At 47.4% G+C, this 15490-nt stretch overlaps 1 protein-coding gene across 1 annotated transcript in view; it reads left to right on the forward strand.

The window, feature by feature from the left end:
• Hadha (hydroxyacyl-CoA dehydrogenase trifunctional multienzyme complex subunit alpha) overlaps positions 1-14448 on the forward strand; it is a 34659-nt gene extending 20211 nt beyond the window's left edge. Inside the window, exons 10-20 of the mRNA XM_028782909.1 lie at positions 1809-1865; positions 4160-4269; positions 5125-5259; positions 7336-7507; positions 10058-10144; positions 11047-11187; positions 11576-11644; positions 12319-12514; positions 13085-13199; positions 13688-13833; positions 13917-14448. Coding sequence (XP_028638742.1) covers positions 1809-1865; positions 4160-4269; positions 5125-5259; positions 7336-7507; positions 10058-10144; positions 11047-11187; positions 11576-11644; positions 12319-12514; positions 13085-13199; positions 13688-13833; positions 13917-14062 — 1374 coding nt within the window. The 3' untranslated portion in view covers positions 14063-14448. The remainder of the gene's footprint in view (positions 1-1808; positions 1866-4159; positions 4270-5124; positions 5260-7335; positions 7508-10057; positions 10145-11046; positions 11188-11575; positions 11645-12318; positions 12515-13084; positions 13200-13687; positions 13834-13916) is intronic.
• Positions 14449-15490: the final 1042 nt, after the last annotated feature.

Raw genomic sequence — 15490 nt, forward strand, 5'->3', positions numbered from 1 at the left:
AGTCGCCCTGGGCGCCACCTTTCCAGAGTTCCTCCTCTGACTGGAAGCAGTGCTCTTTATTGTGATTGTGAACAGTGTATGTCAGCTCTGTGTCCTCGCTCGCTTGCTTGCTTTTAAAAAAGAGTCTCACTGTGTAGCTCTGGCCTTCAGTCTGCTCTGTGCACAGTGCTCTGCCTGCCTCTGCATCCTAGGTGCTCAGATTAAAGACCTGAGCTAGTTGATAATCATTTTTTAAAAAGACATTCCCATTGCTATAATTCTTAAGAAGACCTAATGATGTTAAGGCAATATGTAAAGACAAAGGAAGATCATTTAAAAGACTTTAATTTAAAAATACTTTAAAACTTAGAACTTTTCAGACTGGAAGATTCAAGAACATATAATCAAAACTGGAGAAGGCAAGGACTCATAGAGACCCTGTCTTAAAAAAAAAAAAAAGCCAGGCGTGGTCATCCTCACACTCTGGGAGGCAGATCTCTGAGTTCTAGGCAAACATGTTCTACATAGAGAATTATAGGACAGCCAGAGCTACATAGAGAGACTGTGTCTCAAGCAACTGAAAGACTGGGGAATGGATCCTTTACAAAGTATATTTTGAGTAGAAGACATGAGATTACTTAGTATGAAACATGAGCTGGGGATGTAGCTCTCGTAGAACCGCTGTCTGGCTTGTATAAACCTCTAGATTCAGTCCCCAGCATTGTAAAAAAAAAAATTGTATGAAACATGACACACACAACTGCATTCATACCTAACAGTCTGGGCTGGAAAAATTAAATAATTACAGTAAGACAGCTATCTATACAAGATATAAAACAGCAACAAAATTAATTCCAGGTTATCAGTACTCAGAGGAGGCAATTAGTGAGATGAGGTGAAGGCTCATGGGATCTGACCTGAAAGGGGACTCAGGCCGTCAGGACGGGTGAAGTCATGGAAACTGGAGGTGGGAGGGTATTCAGGGAGCATCTACTGAGACCCACTTCTAAAAGTGAACAGTGAGGTGTCGGTCTATAGCAAGACAGGTTAAGGTTAGTTTTAAAAGGTTAACAATAATGAACTAACCAACTTCACTTTGTCCTGTACTTTAGTTATTTTCATGGTAGTGGGTCAAAGAGGATTAGGAGAGACAAAATAAAGCTAGCAGCCAGCTGTCTTGATAATGGAGGATTGAAGCTTGAATAAGACTCTGAAATACATCTACATAAAAAGTACTGTGTAAGAAGCTTGCCATAAGAAGCCTGCCCGGCAGAGACGATGAGTGTAGATATTACAGGAAGTCAGGGTGGGGAATGTAGATCGTAGATATTACAGGAAGTCAGGGTGGGGAATGTAGATCATTTATTTGCTAATGAATTTGGGGCTTTGTTTCCTGTCATATGTATAAATTAAGGTGGTCGGGCTTGGGGACATTCCTTTGTCTTTCTGTTTAACACCATATGTGTGATAGCACCTACAGCATACCATAGCATACCACAGGTGATAGCACCTACCCCAGATGTAAAGTTGAGTTGCATGGAGTTCCTGGTTAATGTGACTAACAAGACACACACACATCAGGAGCACAGAGAAGCAAGCAGAAAAAGCTGGCCTTAGAGAGAAGCTGAAGAACAGCTTAAGGTGCCCTTTCCTGCTGGGTTCAACAACAGCTGAGAGACAGTTGATTCAGGGTCTACCCTTGCAAAGTTGGATGTGTGACCTACTGGGTGTGTGACACACAGCCTAATAAGACTGGTTATATTACTCAACATCGCTTCACCTCTAGCCATTCTGTTGCAACACTGAACAAGTGCCTTTATGGTTTTCAGGCTGTGAAGGCTGGACTTGAGCAAGGAAATGACGCTGGTTATCTTGCTGAATCACAGGTAAAACGATTTTTATCCAATTTAATTGTAGAACACTAAAGACTCTAAGCTCCATTTAAAGCTGAAATGTTTATACTGTATTAAAACATACTGTATATGAAATCTAGTACATTTTTACTTCCAGTGGTCACTCTTCAGATTGGTCTGTGACTGAGTGCAGTGCTTGGGACTGCTCAGTAATGCAGGTGTAATGAGAACGGGGAGCAGCCTCTCCTCCTGACCCAGTCCTGTGAACGCCTTCAGTCTGCACCGGAGCTGACCTTGTTGTGACAAATGCAGACATTGAGGGCTGGGGATATAGGTCAACGTAGAGCGACTGCCTATAGCACTTAAAGATTCTAGGTCCCACCCCAGTGCCAGAGAAAACAGGGAAGCAAACACTGATTTACATGTATGTGTTTACTAAGTCTCACAGATGCTACATTTTGATGAATTAGAAAAAGAGTGTCTTGCAGTCAGAAACAGATAAAGAAGCATGTGTTGACTAGTCCTGCCTCTTTCACATTTCTCAAATGTAAATGGTGTGCCAGATTTAAGGAAGTGGAATGGGTAATTTAAGTTTTATGCAATCATTGAAGACTTTGATAATGGGACAATGGATAACCCAAAGAGCTAAGAGAACACTCTGGTTCCTCAGGAATTGCTTCTACTTTCCTCATACTTTAAAGATCATAACTAGGTTTACATACACATATATATGTACAGAAAAATAGAAGCATATGGCTCACAAATCAGTAATGTCCTCACTGCATGCAGTTGGCCCTCCCATGTCTACAGTCCTGTATCCAACTACTGAACAAACATATTCGGGAAGGAAGAAAGGTTGGGATAGAGAGAGAGGGGTCGAGAGAGATTGGGAGGCTGTGGGGTGCGGATGATTGATGTATTATATACATATAACATTTTACATTGCATTGTCCTGAATATACAGACTTTTGTTATCAACTATGTATATATAATATTTGCCTTGTATTAGGTATTACAGTTAATCTAGAATCAACTTGAAATACAGAGGATGTGCACATACTGTATTATTTTATGTGAAGAACTTGAGAATTTGTGCATTATGTCTCTCCTAAGGTCCTAAAACCAGTGTTTTCATGGATTCCAAAGAGTGGCTATACTTGACATTTTGTGTGTGTATGTATGGGATGTATATATGTACATATATATATATATATATATATATAATCAATTTATCAAAACCCGTTGAATTCATGACCTGATTATTCTTCACCCAGAATTTGAAATCCACAGGGTATCCAAACAGAACATACTGCTTCTGGATTAAGTATAGCATTAAGTCTGTGGGCCATTATATCATGTTGTTAATGTGTATAAGCAATGTTATCAGACAGTCTTTATTTGTAATACTATTTGTAGCCCCATAATTATGCCAGTCTGTGCTAGCAGTGTTAATAATAGCTAGCATGGGGAGCCCAGTCGTTTTACTAGTGTTCGTATTAGTCCTCGTAACAACACTGTGATCTAGGCATCTATTTTCCCATTTAAATAGTGAGGAAAGCTTGACAGTCGGGAGGGCAAGACTAGGGTGCAAACCCAACTGTGTCACACCGAGATTCCAGCTTTTATGCTGGGAACCAGTAAGCTGGGACTTGTCCTTAATGCTGAGACACTTTTAAGTAGCCATGGGAATGGCGCTGGGCCACCTGCTGCAGTGGAAAGAAAACTGAAGTCTCTAGGACTCTGCTCAAGTTCTGCCTTAGGCAGTATGGCCCTAACATCTGGATCACTTCACAGTCTACCACTGAAGCAGGTTATTAGAGGAATAGATATTAACTGTAATACCTAATACAAGGCAGATATTATATATACATAGTGAAAATCCACCTGGGCCTGAGACTCTCAACCACTGCAAAGGTTATCACTCCTCAGCTGTAAAAGTCTGAGAGCTGTCACATTAAAACCTCCTTCAAGGCCAGGTGTGATAGCAGAGGCAGGTAGATCTCTGAGTTTGATGTCAGCCTAGTCTACAGAGTGAGTTCCAGGACAGCCAGGGCCTCACAAAGAAACCCTGTTTTTTATTTTTAATTAATTAATTAAAACAAACAAACAACAACAAAAACCCAAACCTCCTTCAAAGCGATGGCGAGCCATCCTTCAGAGGAGGACAGTGAAGAGGACATCAGCTGCAGGTGGAACCCCAAGCAGCAGCACCTGTGTACTAAGGCCCTGGATGTTCCCTCTGTCTGCTGTGCAGAGGAAGTTGTGAAGGATGCCCATCACCAGGACCCCAGAGTTCCACCTTTCCTTTTTTTCTTTTTACCTTTCAGAAATTTGGAGAGCTTGCACTGACCAAAGAATCGAAGGCCTTGATGGGGCTTTATAATGGCCAGGTCCTGTGCAAGAAAAATAAATTTGGAGCGCCACAGAAGAGTGTTCAGTAAGCCGCCCCTCCTAGAAAGCCCGAGAAAGCTTTGCAGCAAGTGTGTAGGTGTTGAGGACCCACAGAGCCAGATTAGCCCTCAGCCTCTTCTGCTCTGGACAGCTGAGCCTTTGTTCCAAGTACATTCTTGTTTTCAGATCCCCTGAGTTTTCTCTAGGCCCTTCAAGCAGCTTTATAGAGCTTTCTCATCTCAGGATGATTCCCTGGCAGTCTGACTTAGGTGTCACATCTCAGACCAAAAGCACAGCCTGCTGGAGCTGTAACTCGGCTCCGTTGCTACATACTTGCCTGGCGTACAGGAGCTCCCAGTTCAGTTGCCAGTATCACACAAACCAGGTATGGTGACCATCACTTAGCCCTACACTCATGAAGGTGAGAAGTTCAAAGTCATCCTCTTCATGGTGAGTTCAAGGCCAGCCTCGGCTACATAAGACTTGTCTCGAAAGAAAAACAGAAAACCCAGAAGCTACTAGTAAGGAGACTGAAATACCCTGGCTAGGACAGTAAATCTTGGGAGAAAAGAGAATGACAGAAAAATGCTAAAATCACTATGAGGTTATCAAACAGACTAGTCTTCAGATATACCTTGGTTTAGATTAGACTTTGTTTTCCATGCTTTGGGCAACTGAGAGTTGGTTTAGTTCTACCGTCATAGAAAGACTTAAGTTTTTGGACCCAGTGAGTTTTCCATTTATTTTAAAAATCAAAAATTTATTATAGATAGATAAGTCATCAAAAGCTCTTATACTTGTGGCTGGTGTGGTTGGTTTATTGGCTCACAGCTTGGGAAGTGTATCCCAGCTAATAAATGCCTGAGATGCTCACCAGAACTGTTTGATCCTGTCCCTCCAGGCAGCTAGCCATCCTTGGCGCAGGGCTAATGGGGGCTGGCATTGCCCAGGTCTCTGTGGATAAAGGACTGAAAACTCTTCTTAAAGACACTACAGTGACTGGGCTGGGTCGGGGACAGCAGCAAGTGTTCAAAGGGTAAGTGGCCTGTTTGTGCTAGGAGGTGAGCTGTTTCTAGGGCAGGGATGGTGGGTTTGGTTTTGTCTTGTTTTTCATCACAGAGTCCTTTTGCCTGAACATAATGAGCCACATACTCCATAGTTATGCCAAAGTTTCCTTTAATTTTTTTTAGAAATACTGATTATTGTTCTTTCAACTCTTTCTTGTTAGTATCACAGGTCATTGACCTTTGAATGTTTCCTTATTAGTAGATATTTTAAATGCCATTTATTTTATCCGTTGGTATGAAACTAGTAGTTGTCGGGCGTGGCTAAGGTTTGCATGTAGTTGCCCCAGTGGAGTGGATTATGGAACCTGCACAGCTTTTCATTCAGGCAGGGCTGAGGGAGGGTGTGTGAACTTGTGCTGAGCACAGTAGATGAAGGCAGAGCTGGCAGAGGGCTCTCCTGCCTGCTTTCCTGACCAGAGTGACCCAGCAGGGCCCTTGCCAGTGAGCAGATGCTGAGGCCTGCAGACCATCTCCATATCTGCACCAAAACACCGATATACAAGAAGTATAAATAATGGTGAAACAAACGTTTTAAAATGAAAACAAAGGATGACTCACAGTCCCACCTCACATGGATGCTGTCAGTTCTGCTGAGACGAAATGGTGTCAGCTCAGCCACACTGAGGCTGTTTGAGCCCAGTGTTCTGCAGACATGCTGGATTAGCCAGCTGCATCAGACTATGCTGCTTGGGACTTTTTGCTGAGTGAGGGCTTGTGTTTCCTAAGTGGATTGTGTAGCTCCAGCATGCTGTCCTCCCTCATCTGTGGAGGAGCGTGTGCACTGAGACCACAGTGCTAGCCAGGACTGGTAGGTTGCTGATGTTGCCAGATTACAATGTAAAAAGGAGGGGCAGCAGCATATACAGCAACACTGTCTGCACAGTCATTAGAGTAAAGAGCTGTTGCCATAGGATAGCCTCATCCCTGGCTTCTTCTGGTGGCCTCTTCTAGATACTTCCTTTCTCATCTTAGGCCTGGGGAGTGCCACTCACCATGCTGCTGACTTGGGACATGTTTTCTTTCCATTCCCAGAAACAGTCTCACTCTACATTGAGTCAGTCCCTGCTGTGGGCACTTAGAAAGCCTGCTGTGGCTAACTGTAGGAAGGCAACCCATGCTCTTAAGGCCTTTATTGGACAAAAAAATAAATTTTTTTGTGTGCATTGGTATTTCTCCTGTATGTATGTCTGTGTTAGAGGGTTGGATTCTCTGGAACTGGAGTTACAGACAGTTGTGAGCTGCCATGTGGGTGCTGGGAATTGAACCCAGGTCCTTTGGGAGAGCAGCCAGTGCTCTTAACTGCTCAGCCATCTCTCCAGCCCCTTATTGGACACTTCTGTGAACTTAGCTGTGACTTTAGTTTTTCTTCTACCTTTTTAAGGGAGTTAGTGAATGGGTTTTCAATTCAGAGGAAAATTCTCTTATTTATTCTGAAAAGTATGGTTAAGATGAACCTAAAACAAGTCTCTTACCCCTTGGCAATAAAAAAGCTTCAGTAACTGAGTAACGAGTCCTTTGTGGTTTTCCTTGGGAAAAGCCAAAGTTCAGTGTACTTGTGTACTGAGAGGAAGTGGACTGACAGCCTGAAAAGCAACCCTGGTCTCGATGTAGCTCAGTGTGAGAGTGCACACGGAGGCCCTGGGTTCGATCCCTTGCACTGGGGACGTGGGGCAGTGGGGAGAAGGGGACAGTGTTAGAGAGCCGCCTAGAGGGTAGAGGTGAGTGTTAACACCCGCTGCTCTGGGACATGGTGGCAAGGGCCGCCCTTCATTGCGAGTCTCATCCTTATTCACCCTCCTCTTGCTGGCACTCACCAACTGTCTTATGAGGAGTGAAGATGTGGTAGAAAGCCTGTGTGCCCGGGGTCCAGCTGGACTTCAAATGCCAATCACCTCCCTCGCTAGCCACTTAACCCCAAGTGCCTCTGAATTCGACCTCTTCAAAATGGGGGCAATGACACACCCTCACAGGGTGGGTGAAGCCACACAACAACTGTCTGGCCTCTAGTCTTCTGCTGTTCTGCTCTAAGAATGTGTTCTTTCCAGGCTGAATGACAAAGTGAAGAAGAAAGCTCTCACGTCGTTTGAAAGGGATTCCATCTTCAGCAATTTGATTGGGCAGCTGGATTACAAGGGCTTTGAGAAGGCGGACATGGTGATTGAGGCTGTTTTTGAGGACCTCAGTGTGAAGCACAAAGTGTTAAAAGAAGTGGAAGGCGTGAGTAAGGGCTCGTTGCACTAGAATCCCGGAGGACACTGAGCTCCGGGGTCTTACCGGAGGGTAGACACATGCCATAGAGCATGTGTGGCGGTCAGAGGGTAGCTTGCAGGACTCAGTTCTTTCCTCCCACCGTGTGGGTCCCAAGGATCAAATTCAGGTTGTCAGGCTTGGCACCAAGTACCTTTACCCACTGACCAATCTTGTGATCTCAATGTAAGCTTGTATGTGAGTCCACATGCGCTGTGTAAATCAGAAAGCTCAAGTCTGTGAGTCCACATACGCTGTGTAAATCAGAAAGCTCAAGTCTGCATCCTAAGGGAAGGACATTAAGTACCTTATGCTCCTAAGCACAGGGCTCATTAGGCATATTGAAGTGGAAATTGGGGAGGTTACCAGACATCCAAATAGCCTCACGGAATACACTCAGCTGTCTTGGGAATTTGTTGTTGTTGTTGGCTGTGAGCCATAATCAGGTGTCTTCATGTCTAGGTAGCAAAGGAAATCTTCTCCAGGCTGTTTCGGATGCTTATCTGTGGTGGTACTCCTTCAGTCCTGCCCAAGTGTCCTAAAAGCCCATTCTTAAGATGAGATGACATGAACAAATGTGTACCTCATGTGGGTGATAGATAGAGAGAAAGGTCTAGAAAGGAGAAATGGCTGTAATCCAAGCATGAGAAAGACCACAGCTAGACTAAACTAGTGAAATGGTACTGAGCTGGCAGCGCTGGTGGCTGTGGCTGTGGAGGTGGAGCAGGCAGTATTACTGAGGCCACCTAAGTGGTGTCTCACAGCCATCCACAATGGGGTCTGATGCCCTCTTGTGGTGAGCAGGTGTACCGGCCGACTGGACACTCAAAAAAATGGAAGGAGGGGGGGAGGGAGGGAGGGAGGGAGGGAGGGAGGGAGGGAGGGAGGGAGCGAAAGCCCAAAGTGTGAAGAGGAAGACCTCCAGCACAGCATCATGCCTGTCCTCTCATCCAGCCTTTGACTGGTTTTTAAGAAAATTTCCAAGTTGAGTCTACTAATGGTTCAGTGTAAATTAGTCATCTCTTACCCGCTCTGGAACAAAACAAACCACTCCTGACAGTCTTCACAGGACAGTTTCTAGATGTGTCCCTGTCTTGCCTTAGTCATTGTCTCCTATCTCAGTGTGCACGTTGTTGAGAAGAATCTATTAAACACCTCCCTGGTCACAGTTCTTCAGACAGCGCCCTAAATACCAATGCTTTCAGGGCCTCCCTCCTCCCATGGCCAGAACATCTCCATAGCGAGGTTATCCAAAAGCAAAAGTCAGAACTGCAGCAAGGCCAGAAGCCAACAGCCACGCATCTGTTGGTAAAACCAAGTCGTGGCCAGCCCTGATTTAGAGCGTGGGAAATAGATGCCTTCTCCATGGGGAGAAAGGCATGTGTGACTAAGGAGTGGTGAGGGTGTTGGCAGCCATCTTGGGAGATAAGGATTTGTTCTTCCTAGAGTAGAAGTTATATATACCTCCCAGGCTGGCCTTGAACTCACTATGTAGCCAAGGATGACCTTGAATTTCAGATCCTGCTGCCTCTTCCCAAGTGCTAGGATTACTAGCATACAGCACTGTGCCCAGATCCAGCACAGGGCTTCGTGCATGTGAGGCAAGCACTCCACCTACTGAACTACAACTGTAGCTCCAAGAGGACTTTCCCTCACCCCTGATACCATACTAATGGCTAAGAGAGTATGCTCACTCTCATAGTCACGCCCACAGCTCACAGTCCCCTCAGGTTGGTTAAAATCATATGGTCCTCATCACAGGCCAGGCCTTTTCCTCAAATGCCTATACAGTTCTTTGCTTTCTTCTTTTTTAACCTTCACTTTTGTCTGTCATAATTGACATTTTTTACTCAACTTTTCAGTGTGTTAAATGTGTCTTCAACCTTGATTCTGATCTAATATTTGCATTCTGTCTATGCTAGATTTGTGCAAATTTTAACAGAGACACCTTCCTTATTTTTCACCCAAGTGTCAGAAAACTTTGAGATCAGAGCCAGAAGGCTGTGTTAGGGACAGCGCAGGAACAGGCGACTAAAGCTAACGGTTGGTAGTGTTTGTGTGCTGCACACCTAATTACAGTGGACACTGCCCTTGAGTGGCTCTGTTAGGATGAAAGAAGCATACACTTTCTGGCTTAGAATAGGTAAGCATGGTAGGGGATGCTGTGAGCTTCCAGACTGGAGCACATCCAGATACCAAGAGGGGTCAGCACCCAGGCTCCACCTTGACTAAAACCTAATTCAGTTCATCCTTCTGGCATTTATGTAAGGCATCATATTTCTCCAAGTGCTGAGATGTGGTCTCCAGGGCAGGACATGCCATCAGTAGAGGACGGGTCAGTTAAGAGGAGAACAAGGTCAACACAAGCTTTTAGGTGACTCACAATGTCTGAGTAAGTTCTGTCTGTGGTGTGAACAAGTATGGACTGGAGAGTAGGCTGGGCCTGAGCATCACTAAGCTGTGCTGTGACTGTCATCTCTAGGCCCACCTGACAGATTCTTACATGCGTTTCCCCTGCAGGTGACTCCAGAGCACTGTATCTTTGCCAGCAACACATCTGCTCTCCCAATCAACCAAATCGCTGCTGTCAGCAAAAGGCCTGAGAAGGTAAGCCAGACAGAAAGCCCTCAAACGGCAGACTGCTGCAGACTCACTGGCTGAAATCTTAGAATGTGAACCGAGAAAAGACCAGTGTAGATTATGAAATGGATGGGGTGCTTCCCCCAAAATGGTCACAAAAAAACTGAACACCACGTTCTGTGGGTGTAGGAATAGGTAGATTATAGCTAAAAACACTTCTGTGGCTGGTGTGCATCCCGTGGCTGCTATTTTTCAAGTGTAGACTATTAAAGTTACTTACATTAGAACCAGGTATTAAAGGCTAGGCCCTAAACCAAGAAGCAATGTGCTGTTCAGCTATAGTACAGTGTGGTAGCTGCCTAAGCTGGATAAGACTCCAGCTCCAGACCTGGAGGATCGGGGCTGGGAGACCTACAGCCTCACCCTGAACCTTCCACCCAGGATATGAAAGTACTAAATTTAGAAGTACCGTCACTGAGTATTTGAAATGCTGGCTAGAAGGTTATCTTTACTTAAGCAGATTCAGGAAGAATGCAGTCATTCAAAGAAGAAAAAGCCTCCCTTCTCTGGAGAATACCAGTTGCTTCAACTGAGCAGCCAGAGAGACTGGAAATAACAAACAAACAAAAAATTCTAAACAGCTAAAGTTGCTGATACTAAGTCTGTGTCTCCAAACCACACAAGCCTGATTCTTCCTCCTCACACAGTGTGTGACTGCAGAACCTTTCCTAGCACACTGGGTCCAGGGATGTGATGTGGGGCCTGAGGGAGGCAAGCCAAGGGATGGCAGGAGACCATGGACCCAAACCTCAGCCTAGATCAGCAGTGTTCTGCCCACAGACCTTTCTCTCCAGTGTTTCCCTGAGAACCAGGCAGTGGTCAGGTTCTCCACAGCACTGGTAAGCTGTTGGTTATGGCTCCCTCACCAGGTGATCGGCATGCACTACTTCTCTCCTGTGGACAAGATGCAGCTTCTAGAAATCATCACGACTGACAAAACCTCCAAGGACACAACAGCCTCTGCCGTGGCCGTGGGTCTCAAGCAGGGGAAGGTCATCATTGTGGTCAAGGTGAGTCCAGAATCAGTGGCAGGTTATGGAAGTTCTAACAAGAGTGCTTGAGCCTCCAAGTGTGTTATAACTCTTCTGTAGGGGAAAACCAGCCTCTAGAACACTGTCCACTAGGTTGTCTCCAAAATGGACAGTAGTAGTGACTGTCTCGCTGAGGTAGGGTAGGTGCAGGCTGTCTGGGCACTGGCAGGTCCTCACTGATGACTCCAGACTTCAGAGGTAACATGAAACCCAGATTGTTCAAGGTGGCTTCCTCTCCGGCATAACACTGAGCATTCTGAGAGAGCTTAAGTCAGCTGAAGCTGTGAATGATGTCTGGGAGAGGGAGACTAGACGGTGTGGTGTGCAGCAAAGCAAGGCTGTGAGCTCTCTGCCTTTCCCTCGGCAGGACGGACCTGGCTTCTACACCACCAGGTGTCTTGCTCCCATGATGTCAGAAGTCATGCGGATCCTCCAGGTGGGTTCTGTTCTGTGGGGTGTCTGAGGCCGTGTCAGATCTTTACTCTGTCCTCCAAGCTAAAGATGCCTAGATGAGGGACAAGCGCCCCAGAATGTACTACTGCTTTTCCCTAGAGGCCCTTTTGTGTCTCCCTCTCACACTGGAACAGGAAGTCCTGGGACTGAGACTATGGCAGTGTTAACTTTGCTGGTCGCTCCCCCAGCCAAAACTTCCCAGAATGCTCAGGCAGACACACTGCTTCTGCATCCCTGGGGTGAGGACCTTCCAGACCAGAGCCTACTTGGCCTGACTACCATCGTATCTGCTACACACACACACACACATACAAACACACACACGTCCACTCAGATCATTCCACGGCAAGGAGGATCCTCCTCACTTCCCTAAACTCAAAATGCCCGCATTCTCAGTCCTGGTCTCCTGGTAGCATCCTGAGTTTCAGAGTCACAAGTGAGAAGGAACTGAGTGATCTGAATTCCTGTGGGCTAGCTACAGGGCTTCCACTTGTTCCTTCTTGGATGAAGGGCTGGTTCTGGGCCTGGCCAGGTGATACCCAAAAAAAGAAATAGGCTCTGCACAAGGCTGTCCTGTGGGTTATGACAGGCAGCCCTTTTGTGGGGGACTTGGAATGGCTGTGCTGAGGCCCTTGTTTTATTTTACCTCCTGTTCAGGAAGGAGTCGACCCTAAGAAGCTGGACGCCTTGACCACAGGCTTCGGCTTCCCTGTGGGTGCCGCCACCCTGGCAGATGAAGTAGGTGTGGACGTGGCACAGCACGTAGCAGAAGATCTAGGCAAAGCCTTTGGGGAGCGATTTGGAGGTGGCAGCGTAGAGCTGCTGAAACAGATGGTTGCCAAGGGCTTCCTGGGTGAGTACCCCAGGACATAGGCGCTACTGCTACTTACAGGGCTCCGAGTGGGTGTCTGAGAACACAGGGTAGAGGAAAAAGTTTCCCAAACAAAGATCCCTGGACATAGGTAATCTCATAGGCTGGGGGAAGGCAGAGTCAAGGCTTATAAGATTGCCATGCCTGCCAGATAGCCCAGCATATTCCTCCTGCTAAGGTCTGAGACTTCAGGAGCAAGTTCTGTATCCACTAGACCCTGTGGTCTGGCTACCCGTGGGGAGAAGTTCAACCTTCCATTCAGAACATACAGTTGAGGCTGCAGTGAGATCACCTTCAGAACCTGGGCCTTCTGTTTGTATATTATAGCTCAGGGGCGGGCGTGGGGTGCCCTTCCTTACGCAGACTCAGACTTCCATGCAGCAGAGCTTCCTCTCTCCTCTGCCAATCATCCAACGAAAGTCAAGCGGCTCAGTCAGCTGCATGCAGGAGCTTAGAAGTGCAGCAGAGTGCTAGACGCTCCCAGCATCCAGCAGAAACGGGGTTCAGCTGGGGTGAAGGGCGGTGACTAATGCACTCTCTTTCTTCTCTCAGGTCGCAAGTCTGGGAAGGGCTTTTACATCTATCAGGAAGGCTCAAAGAATAAGAGTTTGAATTCTGAAATGGATAATATCTTGGCAAACCTGAGGCTGCCTGCCAAGCCTGAGGTGTAAGTAGATTTGAGTGATTGATTGCCCCGAAACTTTTCTCTTGGCAGCTCAGAGCTCCCCGGTCCCTTTTCTGTTCTGTTTATGATGAAAAACTGGCAAGACACTGTCCAGCTGAGCTCCCTGCACACAAGCCCAGGTGCGGTATCCCAGGGAGAGTGGGCCGGGCCTGGGCACACCCTGCCTGCTCCAGCCTTGGCCTGTCAAGGTGAGAGGTGGTCGTGGAGCTGCCTGCACCCTCCTTGCTGTTTGTTACCTGACCCTTCAGACGTGGCAGTCATCTCTCCTGTGCCAAGCCCTGTTTTGGGTGCTCAGCTAACATCACTTAGGGAAAATAGCACCCCCTTACCAAGAGAAAGGTCTTTCATCTTCCAGGATGGTGTGGTCCGCTTTGGCCACTGGCCTCCCTAGAACCCGCACCCCACATGCTGCGCTCCAGCGCCTCCCTTTCTCTAGCTGAATTCTCTTTCCTGCTCCCTCTCTGCCTCAGCTCCTCTGACGAAGACATCCAGTACCGTGTGATAACAAGGTTTGTGAATGAGGCAGTCCTGTGCCTACAGGAAGGGATCCTAGCCACACCTGCAGAGGGAGACATCGGAGCCGTGTTTGGGCTTGGCTTTCCCCCTTGTCTTGGAGGTCAGTGTGCAGACTGAGAAGCTGCCTTCCTTTATCCTTGTGAAGGTTACTGTCTCTTTCTCTAAAGTCTTGTTTCTGCTCAGGGCCCTTCCGCTTTGTGGATCTGTATGGTGCTCAGAAGGTAGTGGACCGGCTCCGGAAGTACGAGTCTGCCTATGGAACACAGTTTACCCCGTGCCAGCTGCTCCTCGACCATGCTAACAGCTCTAGCAAGAAGTTCTACCAGTGACAGGCCCTCCCGCCCTGCCCCTCCATGCCCTAACCCAGACCCGGCAGTGCCGCTTCTCAGCTGTGCTGTCCAAATTATCAGGAAGCAGGAGAGACCAAGGCTAGCCTTGGATTTGTTCCTCCATCATAGTGCCTTCAGTCCTGGCCCGCTCTTCCTCCTGGCAAAGTCTGACTGTGAATTAAGTGTTTGCACTTCTTGTTGGAGGGTGAACCCCACTGTGCTTCTTTTGCAAGCCCTGCCTGAGACCCAAATCAGCAGCTAAGAGTAACCCAGAACACCTGCTGCCTGTGCCTTCCAGTGGGCCAGTGGAGCCTGGCAGTGGTGAGGGCATTTTTGTACCAAGCCAAACACAGGATAACAATAAAATCCAGACTGTCCCCCTCTGCCAGCCTGGTCTGTTTTCTTCTGCCTGCCCTTGTGTTTGAGCACCCCCTTCAGTAATAAAGCCCTGTGCTGTGGAGCACAGATGCGCTGGGAGATGCTGAGGCAGCTGCTTTAGGCGGGGATTGTAATGTCAGAAAACAGACTCTCTGTGCCCATGCCTTAAGCTTGACCGCCTAGTGCCTTGGCTGGGCTGCCTGTGGCACAGTTGCAGCCCTGGTCAGCGAGAGTGGGAACAGTAGGGGCGTGGTGTACCAGGATGCGAAAGATACTCCTTTTCCCAAACCATTTCCTCACTGTGCCATTGTAACGTCCTTCTTGGCATGCCTCATCCCGGGCTTCTCAGGATGCTTGTGGGAAGAGTTGTGCAAAGGATGGAACACTGACTTGCTGTTTTAGAATCCTGCAAAACTGAGGAAGATGGATGCCTACAGATCAACCTATCTCTCTTCTGTGGCCTCTGTGGCAAAGTTCTCACTCTGGGAGAAGCAGGGCCTAGCTGTATAAACAGTGCTGGGCCCCTAACTGGGTCCCACTGAGTCACCGAGTGGGTATGGAACCTAATTCAGGTCCCATCCGGTCCAGTTTGCCTTCTCAGACCGTGCTGACTCCTGCTGTCCCACTCGGAAGTGCTTCACGTATTCCCCCAGGGACTGGCAGACAGAGCTTACCTCTGCTCCCCCGGGGCTTGAGGTTCACTACTAGGAGACCAGTCCTAACGTTGCTCATCTTAGATGCATTTTCAGATAGCCAGAAGGCAGAGGACTGGCGGCTTGCACAAAGGCCAAACCCAGGTGTCTACTGATGTGTCTCTGGAGCGCGCAGAGCTGCAGTTACACCAGACCTGGTGGCACTGAGCTTTGACTTCTGGATCTTCCCTGCAAGCTCGAGGGTGTGGGCTCTGATAAAAATGACTTGAGCAGCCTAGTGGTGGCAGGTGGATCTCTGTGAGTTCAAGGAACTGTCTCAAAAAAAGAAAAAGATTGTTGCAGGAGGGTAGGGTTTCACAGGCCACAGATTTCCATGTGAACACCCATGGGGACTGCT

The sequence above is a fragment of the Grammomys surdaster genome, unplaced genomic scaffold, assembly GCF_004785775.1.
Source record: "Grammomys surdaster isolate TR1022 unplaced genomic scaffold, NIH_TR_1.0 946, whole genome shotgun sequence".
In the NCBI taxonomy this organism is placed as follows: Eukaryota; Metazoa; Chordata; class Mammalia; order Rodentia; family Muridae; genus Grammomys; species Grammomys surdaster.